Here is a 9,290-nt window from a genome sequence, read left to right as displayed (position 1 = left end):
TTTCTTAACACTTGGGGTGTGCTGAAAAGACCCCTTCCTCTGTTGTTTTGCTAATCACCTGATGCTTCTTCCAAGGAGATCACACTAACAAAAATGTAGAATTTTTATCCAAGCAAACTGTAGAAGGAATAGTAGAAGTCATGAAAACACCACCAGTATGAAACCAGCCCCACAGCCAAACAATTTCTCTGAAGGGTTTTTTTTCCAAATGCCGTCCAAAGACAATCTAGGAAGCCAACTATTATGATCAATATGGCCAGACCAGCACACACAAACTGACTCAGTAGTTGGCTAGGTTGCAGCCTTCTGCTGCTCCGGAAACAATCCCTGCTTTTGACTTTAGTGCACATGGAACCTCAGGCAAAGGCCACCCACACCCAGCTGCCCTCAAAGGCAAAAGGAGTGCCCCAAAATGCTCCCTGGCTGCCTCCAAGCACAACAATGGCTCCTGCAGGGAGTCCAGAATGTCTTCCCGACACCAGAGTCAGGAGGAAGATGTGCTACAGCTCATGCTGAGGCACACACCTGTGGAAGTCCATTCGGAAATCCTTCAGTTTTTGCCTCACAATTGTCATGAGAAAAAGGACCACCAAAGGGTTAAAAACTGTTGAGCCAGTTGGGAAAGAAAGTCTCATGCGTATTTAGCGTGTTTACACATGGTGTCTGCAGAACATGCCATGCTGTACTTGAAGGGAGCATGCTGCCCTTTTCTGAACAATGGAACTGGACTTTCTTCCAAACTTTAGGCCTGGCTGGACTGAGCTCTGGCGTGGCTGCCTCCCGACTCCAAGGGAAGACCCCTCTTGCCTGACTTCAACCACCATGATGGACCAATAGAGATGCGAATCCCGTCATCAAAGAACCAAGAACCCCTCTGGCACACTATTGGCACCACCATGACACCCCCATGGCACCCCCTGGCCACCTCCTTCCAGAGACTGGGACTGTACCCCCTCCCAACTCAGGGAAGGGGGAGAACCTGCCCAGAGTAAACGTACCTGGGAGCATTTGGCCATGAAGACAATGGAATAATCTATCCTTTTCCCCTCCATGGAAACCTAATTTCGGCCACCCTTCCCCCAACCAAGAACAGTATATCTGGGGTTCGGTTCGACTGCCTCTCCAAGATCTCCCCAAGACGTGTACCAGCGAGCATCGGAGGCGAGACCCCGAAGGCATCTTGTCTTTGTAGCTATACCCCATTCCCTAACATTCTTTCCTCCCTTTTTCCCTTGTCCTACCCTTCTGTTCCCCGGATCATCTAACCTAACGCATATTTAGCTGTAGTTATAATCAATAAATTGCATCTTCTTCATTTATTACTGGAAAAAACCTGTGCCTTTGTTGATTACTTTTGCACCCAAAAATCACTCGTCACCCGTTCATTTCAGGCGGACCTTCACACCCACTGGCCCAGGTGACCTACCTTACTCTCACATCTGGCCTTATTAGTCCCAAGCAACTGATGGAATTCCCTGGCTCCTTGCCTGCAGATTCCTTATTGATCAATCCTCTGTATCCAGCACCCGACTTGTACCCCTATAAAATCCCACACACAGAAGTGCTGGCGCCTCTTTGCTGCTGAATCCTTCCCTTGGAATAAACCTTTGCCTGTGCAACCTCCCTATCCAGGAGCCTCCTCCTTCTCTTTTGCCTGCTCCGTGCTGCAGTTAGTAGATCCCGAACCACTGAGCAGTGACACATCAGGTTCAGCCGCAGGCAGAACCCATGCCTTGGCCGTTCCCCACTCATGCTGCAGCGCCGCGCTTTTCCCAAGAGCCAGCCCGGGCTCCGCTGGGCTGCGTCAATGGGGAACCTGTGCCAGTGCCTGACCGTGCTCCTGGTGAAAAACCTTTTCCTGATATGGAAATGAAACTTGCCCTGTCCCAGCTCCCTGCCCTTTTCTCCAGTGCTCTCACTGCTCCCAACAGTGACGAGAGCTGCAGCAGCCCCTCCGATTCCCCTCAGGAGGATGGTGAGGACCACAATGGCGCCCTTTACTCTCCTCCAGGCAGAAGAAAGTGGCCTCAGCTGCATCTGGGGCTTCCCCTCCAGACCACACTCCATCCTTGCAGTCCTCCTTTGCATTCCGGCTAAAGGCTTCACATCTTTTTCTATTGTCCTGCCCAAAACCGCACCCGTCCGCTTCTACCACTTCTCTTGGCTGCTGCTTCAGGGTGTGGGCACCATCATCAGAGACACACAACAGCTTCTCCTCCCACAGTTATCCTTATCCTCTGCACTTCCACATGTCTGCCTTGACGTTCACTGGGGAACTTTCCACTTTGTGGCCCCTCATTGCTCTGCTCAGCAGGGACACGGTTCTGTTTGGACGTGAGCTGCCAGAGTGAGATATGCAGCAACTGAAGCCGACAATAGCAGAGGCTGGGCAGATTCTATTTGGCCCAGAATGCAGGAAAGAGAGTGAGAAAAGCACAAGTCAATTTCAGACTGTTACTTTGTAATCTAATAGCCCCGCAAAACTCAGCAATGGATGGTGCTCTGCTGCTACTGCCAATGCCTTCCGTGAGAAAAATTCATTGCAGGAAGGAGCAACATCATCTGACAGAGACCCAGTGTGCCAGCAGTTGCTCCAGGTGCTCCTGCCATCAGCCCCTGCAGGAAGGAGCACAGCCCCCAATGCACGTGGGCTTTGGCTCCCTCTGGCACAGAAGCCCCCCGGGGCCACAGCTCTCTGGGGCAGGAGACAGGCACCAGCGCTGCCAGGGGCTCGAGGGGTGGCGGGTCTGCTTGGCCGGCGACTCTGCCACACCTGCTGATGTCAGCGCTGCCCAGGACCCAGGGCTCGGAGCAGCATTCGTGCCCGGGCCCACACGTTCCTCGTGCGTGTCACGCCCGCAGGTTTCAGACAGCCACCAGCCGAGACGTGTACCAAGGAGGCCGTGCCAGTTTCCCTGGAAGGCCCCGTGCCCTTCCCAGCGCGGCTGCGTCGCCAGCCCTGGGGGCTCCTTCTGCTACCCCTGAGCCCGCAGAGCAGGGCAGCCTTTGCTGATGCTCTGAGCCCTTGCTAAAGATCTTGTCGGCCTGCCTTAGACACCTGGCGCCAGGAATTCCTTCCAACCTGAGCCAGTTTGGGTGGGCTGGGGGCAGCCCTGAGCAGGCGGCAGTGTGTGCAAGGGCCCTTGGTGACACGCTGCAGCACGGTCACCGTGGCATCCAATGGAACCGGGTGTCCAAGGGCCCTTTGTGACACCCCGTGGCATAGGAGCTGGCGGCGACAAGAGCATGCCACAGTGCTCGGAGCACACCACGGGACAGGACAGGACAGAGCGGTGCCGTCAGGAGCCCCCGCACAGCACGCTCGTTCGCGTCCCACCCGGTGCTTTTCTGAGGCGTTCTTCCTGCAGCGGAGCTCGAGGCCAGACCACAGGACCTTCTTACCTGTGGTCTCCCTCAGGCTTCTCTGCTGCAGGTGCCCTCGAGGCCAGACCACAGTCCTTCACAGGAGTCTCCTGTCTTTGTGGCAGGAGCCCTTGAGACCAACTGCAGGACTTGCTGGCCTGTAGCCTTCCTGAGGCTTCTTTCTTGACGCTGCCTTCCAGGCAGGACCGCAGGACTTGCTGACTTGGAGCTTTTCCAAGGCACCTCTCCTGCAAATAGCCCCAAATCCAGCCCGGGACATGGAGCAGCGACCCCCAAATGTGCCCAAGCGGGCCTGGGTGGAGGAGGAGGAAGAAGGCCCTGGAGCTGCCCTGGCACAAGACACTGAAGAGCTGGTGCCATTCCAGCCACCACACGAGGGTGAGTGGCAGAGCTGGGCCACAGGCCTGGTGCCTGCAGCCAGCTTGGCTCCACGCCATTCCGTGCCGGGCCATGCCAGGCCATGCCATGCTATCCCCTGGGGACATGCCCACGGACAGGACGGAAGAGGGGCCGGGCGGACAGCCCGCAGTGGCCGTGCTCCATCCCCTGGCGCATCCCGGGCCTCTCCCTGCCTGGGGAGCGCAGGGCTGGGCCGTGTAGTCCGGCCCCTCCCGCAGCCCCTCATCTCTGGCTGCGCTCGCTCTTTGCCAGATGCAGCCCCGCAGCGCACACAAGAGCAGGAGTCCCGCCGTGGCCGCTTCCACACAACAGCGCAGGTACCTGCAGCCATCCCCACCTGGGCTGGGCCTGCTCTCCCTGCTCAGCCGAGCACCGTGTGTGCAGCTCTCCATGCAACATCCCTGGCTTCTTGCCCTTCTCCTACAGTTTGTTTGCAGCTTCATCAAGAGAATCCAGGACGAAGAGGCAACGGGTGCAGGCCTCAGACCATTCTCGCCCATCTTCCAAAGCAAGAGCGCTGCTGCCCTGCTGGCTATGCTTGTAGAGGAAGATCTTTACAAGACCAAGCAAGTAAGCAGCCTGTGGCCAGGCTTTGATCCCTCCAGCAATTGCTTGGCCTCCAAAGCCACGCATGCTGCTTGCTGTGAGCCTTTCAGGCCACATGGCAGCGTGGTGGCAAGGGAAGCACCCCTCTGGAGAAGCTGGCAATATTGCTCTCTCTGGCAGCTTTCCAAGTCTCCCCGTGCTTTCTCCAGGTGCCTGCCATGGTCAGCTACATCCACCAGTGGCTCATGGCCAATGATTCTGCTGAGCACAGGCTGCACAAGACCCTGCTGCATCTCACCCAAGCACAGCCAGAGGACGCCGTCATGACGCTCCTGCGTGTGGCCCCGTCCTGTGACAGGTATGGGGCCCACCTGCCCCTGATGGGCTCCCCAGCCCATCACCCTCTACAGCCTGCCCCAGGTGTCTGACCAACAGAGAGTTCCAGGGCCCTCTGGCTGCTCCCTTTCCCAGCCCTGGCATGGCAGCTCCTCAGCCTGCTGCCACACTCCCTTGCTGCCTCTCAGGGCTCTGTCCCCACCTGGCTGGGCTGTCTGGCTGCTGCTGCCAGGGGGGCACTGGGCAGTGGCAGACACAGCCAGCCAGCTCAGCTGGCCCCGGTGCTGTGTCTGAGACCCCCCTGAGACACAGCTCTAACCCCGCAGAGCTGCCATGGCCATGTGGAAGACCATCATGGGCTCGGCCAGGACTGCGGAGCTGGCACAGCTGATACTCCTGGATGTGCTGGGGAGCTGGCCAGAGCACAGCACCTGCACCTCCGATGGAGGCAAAACGGCTGTCTTTGCCCTGGCTGTGAGTTTCTGCAAGTGGCCTTTGCTGGCCCCAAGCCTGCCTCCCCAGCAGCTCTCCATCCTCCTTCCCCCACTGCATCTCCCTGCCTCAGGCGCTGGCCTGAAACCTGGCCCAGGGGCAGCTTCAGGCCCACCAGGCCCCTTGCTCCGCCTGCGCCTCTCCTGGCCTCTCCCTGCCACGCTCACGCCCTGCCACACGGACGCCTGGGCACTGAGCGCTCTCTCGGGGGGCTGTGTCCTTTGCAGGCAACTGTGGTGATGTGGAAGATGCTCCAGGTGCCCTGTCTCCCACGGATATTGAGGCTGTATTTCCCCCAGCTATTTGTGCATCTGCTCTTCCAAGTCTTCTTCAGCACTCTGGATACGCCACAGGAGGTCCTTACCTTCTGGAAGGCATGCCAGGAAGAGCATGGCCTTGCCACCAGCCCCAACAGGTGCTCCGTGCCAGTCCTCCTGTCCCTGCCACGTGGCCTGCCAAGGAGCCAGTGCTGCCAGCGTGACCTGGGCTTTGCTCTGCACACAGGTTTGCAGTGCGGACCCTGAAGTCCCTGCTCTGCCTGCTCCGCTGCGAGGATGTGGTGGTGGCAATGGAACGCAGGTGTGCCTGGGACACGCTGCTCTCTGTTGACACTCACCACTTTGCCGTGGCTCTGCTTGCCAGGTGAGACCCCCTTCTCCCCACTGCCTCTGACATTTGTGCTCTGTGCCCAGGTGCCCCACTAAGTGCCCGTGGTAATGGGCAGGAGGGCCTTGTCCCTGAGGGACGGCCAAGCAGACTGGAAAAGCCTGGGAGAGGAGGCTGCCCATGAGCAAGCAACTCCCAAATGGCCCACGTCCCCTTGCTGCAAGGCTGCTGGGGGAAGATGAGAACTAGGTGAGCCACTCCTGGGAGAGGTTTGCCCCACTGGCTCAGGGCTCTTGTTTCCTTTCTCCCCTCTTCAGAGAAATTCGCCGTCTAGCCAGACACTTCTGTTCCGCGGTTGCATTCTACCTGCTCGCCCTGCTCGGCCAAGAGATGCCATACTGGGATTTCCCTGCCCTGGCATTCCTTGTGGAGGTGAGCCTCAAGGCCAGCGCTGCCTGGCTGAGCTGCCTCCCAGCTCTCTGCCCTCTCGTAGCCACAGCTGCCGGGACAGTGCCCGTGCCCTGTGCTGCTGCCTGGGCCCGGCCCTGTGCGCTTCTGGGCTCCTGCCGGCCGGCTCCCCTGTCACTGCCCTGTCCCTTTCAGGTCCTCGACTGCCTGGACTTGAGGGAATGCAGCGACACTCTTCTGGAGATCATGGCACAGAACCTGCAGAGCGAGCACATGGCCAGGCGTTACTTGGCACTCAGAGGCCTCGTAGTGCTGGCCAAGAATCCCTTGATGGTGAGAATGGGCCCGTGGCTGAAGCCCTGCAGGCAGCGTGGGGCTGGCCAACGCAGTCGCTTGGCCTTGCCTGCCCTTCGGGCGCTGGGCCAGCTGCTCCCAGCTCTCCTGCCTCCCGCCAAAGGCTGCCCGAGTGCTTCGGGACAGCCCTTTGGCCTCTGGGCCTTGCGGCACCAGGGCGGCCTTTCACAAAGTTGCCTTCCACCACGCAGGCCGAAAAAATGCGCAGCCTGGCTGAAAGTCTTGTGGAGCTCCTGGAGGAAAATGATAGCGACATGATCAGGATGACCATTCTTCTACTCAGATATTTGCTCCTGGATAATGGTGCCCCAATACCCACGCCCATCGCCCTGCAGCTGGCTGAGGCGCTCCTGCCACTCTTTGACCGCGTAAGGCTCTGTTGCCCACAGCCACGGCCACTGGTTGCTGCCCGGACACTTGGTGCCCTGTGCAGATGCAGGCCTGTGCCCTGGCGGGCCTGAAGCAGCTGATGCTCAGCTCTTTTGCCCTTCCCTTTCATACAGGATGATATCCAGGTGCAGCTGAGCTCCATGTCTGTCTTTCAAGAGATGCTCCACTTATTAGCAGAAGAGGGAAGAAAGGCCCTGAAGTCCCACGTGCGCCAGAGCCTGCTGCCACTCTGCTTCCACTGCCATGATGAGAATCAGATTGTTGCTGAGGTGAGCACTTGCGGCCAGCTGCTGTCCCCCTGGCAGGGGCTTGCGCTGCCTCCTGCCCTGGCACCTTGCAGCCTGCAGCCTCCTCCAGCCTGTGGCATTGGGAGGCTCCTGTGCCCTGCATGTGAGGCCATCTGTGCATCTCTGCTGCTCTCCAGGCCTCCCGGGAAACGCTGCATTCTTCAGCCAGATTCCTGAAGAGGAGGGATCTCCACCAAATGCTAGAGGTCGATCAGAGCTTTGGCGAGTGCCTGGTAAGAGCAGCCCAGAACCCCCAGCCTCAGCCTGGAGAAGGTGCCTGAGGGTGGTGCGCAGTCTGCGGGGCTGGCAGCTGTGCCCCTGCCCGCTGCTGCTGCCAGAGGCCGCGCAGGCTCTTCTCCAGGCTCCCGTGGGCTCGAGCCGGGTGCCCACGCAGTCCCGGCCCGGCAGGGCGGCGGGGTGGCACTGCGGCTGCTCGGGCAGCAGCCGGCCCTCTGCCTCCTCCCCTCGGCAGCCCGGCGCCAGCCGCTGCTGGCCGCGCCTCAGGGCTCTGCGGGCAGGGGAGGGCCGGGGCTGGGGGCAGGCAGCACCCGGCCCGGGGCCTGAGCCCGCGCCAACCCTTCCCTCCTGCTGCTCTCTCCAGCTGGCAGAGGACAGGAGCCGAGCGGCCGAGCACCTGCGCCGGGCCCTGCGCTACTTGCAGAGCCCACAGGAGCCCCTGCGAGAGGCGGCCGTCAGCTTCATGGGTGAGCCACGAGCCCGCGCTCCCTCCCCTGCCAACCGCAGCTCGGCCCCGGCCCCGCCTGCTGCCCCGGCAGCGCCACCCGCGCCCGGCGCCGTGGAGCCCCGCCTGGCCCGGCCATTGCTGCGGCCGCCCTCTGACAGCCGCGCCCTTGGGCGGCAGCGTGCGCCAAGGGCCCGGGCCGAGACCTGCCGGGCCGGCAGCCCGTGTGGCCACAGCGCTGACAGCGCCGCTGGCAGGGAGCTGTGCTGCTGGGGCCGTGACAGGCTCTGTGTTCACAGGGATGGCCGGCCGGCACCTGAGGGGGCAGCAGCAAGAGCTTCAGCTGATCTGCAGTGGTGAGTGAGTGAGGGCAGCGGGCTGACCGCGGGGGATGGCACGGGAAGCTGCAAGCCCTGCCCCGGCTGCCGAGGGCTCTGCTCCTGTGGCCAGAGCACACAGACATTTCAGGGCCACGTGTGGCATTCGTGGCCAGCAGCTTCGGGCTGATCCCCTTGGTCCCTGCTCCCTCCGGGCCACGGCAAGAGCCGGCCGGGATGGCCCTGCCCGGGGGCTCTCCTCGGCTCCCTGCACATCCGGGATCTGACCTTGGCTCTGTTCCTCTCTCTTGCAGCCCTTGAAGAAATGGCCTATGACAGCAGTCCCGCAATCAGAAATGCTGCAATTGAATCTTGTTTAGCTCTCCGGGCTGTACAGAGAGCTCCGTACTCCACGTGGCATAAGCTGCGAGATCAATTCCGCAGTGCATGGAAGAAATGGCCTCGTCTGCGCGGCAATGCCTTGCTGTTCTGCTGCAGCTCCCCAGAGAGATGATCTGCGCAAGACTCTGTCTGCTGGGCCACTTGAGCCAGCAGGGGTTTTCTTGTTCTTCTATTAGATTTTTGTGTTTGTATTTTCCTTTTTGTTGACAATGTAAATATAGAGTATCTTACAATACACAGAGTCCCAGGATCTTTCTTTTCCTGCACAGTGTCCGTAGGGCATAGGGGAAGAGGGGCAAAAGGGTGCTTGTGCTCATCCAGCTGCCCAGGCGTGCAGTGTTGCAGGGAAAATGGCCAGAAGCCCCTTGGCCTCTGCTGGTTCTGCTGAAGCCTTTGTGCTGCCGACAGAGTGGCTGGGCAGGGGCAGGAGCTGCGGGGATCCCCGCCAGAGCGGTGCCTGGAGATGGCCACAAGCCCTGTGCCACGCAGGAAGGGCCATCCGCGTCCTCCTGCCCGTGTGCTGCTGCCTGCTTTGCTCAGGGCTCCCAGGTGCCTCTGGATGGGGCTTCTCTGGAGCTGCTGTGGGGCTGTGGCGCTGCTGCCGGCAAGCTTGGCCGGGCTGGGGGACACCCTGAGTCACTGGTAAGCCGCCCTGAGCAATTGGCTGGCAGAGGCCATAAGCAGCCC

The 9,290-nt window shown here is 60.3% G+C and overlaps 1 protein-coding gene across 1 annotated transcript; it reads left to right on the top strand.

Moving 5' to 3' along the window:
• The first annotated feature begins 1,807 nt into the window (after positions 1-1,807).
• LOC141727137 (uncharacterized) lies at positions 1,808-8,838 on the top strand. The gene is made up of 5 exons (XM_074533032.1): positions 1,808-1,843; positions 4,210-4,353; positions 7,372-7,906; positions 8,184-8,240; positions 8,516-8,838. Exons 1-5 carry the CDS (start codon positions 1,808-1,810, stop codon positions 8,713-8,715), a joined length of 972 nt encoding a protein of 323 aa, XP_074389133.1. The 3' UTR covers positions 8,716-8,838.
• The last annotated feature ends 452 nt before the right edge of the window (positions 8,839-9,290 follow it).

Source organism: Zonotrichia albicollis, chromosome Z (genome assembly GCF_047830755.1).
Source record: "Zonotrichia albicollis isolate bZonAlb1 chromosome Z, bZonAlb1.hap1, whole genome shotgun sequence".
In the NCBI taxonomy this organism is placed as follows: domain Eukaryota; kingdom Metazoa; phylum Chordata; class Aves; order Passeriformes; family Passerellidae; genus Zonotrichia; species Zonotrichia albicollis.
Note: the sequence above shows the minus strand (reverse complement) of the source record. Positions and strands in the feature narration are given on the sequence as shown.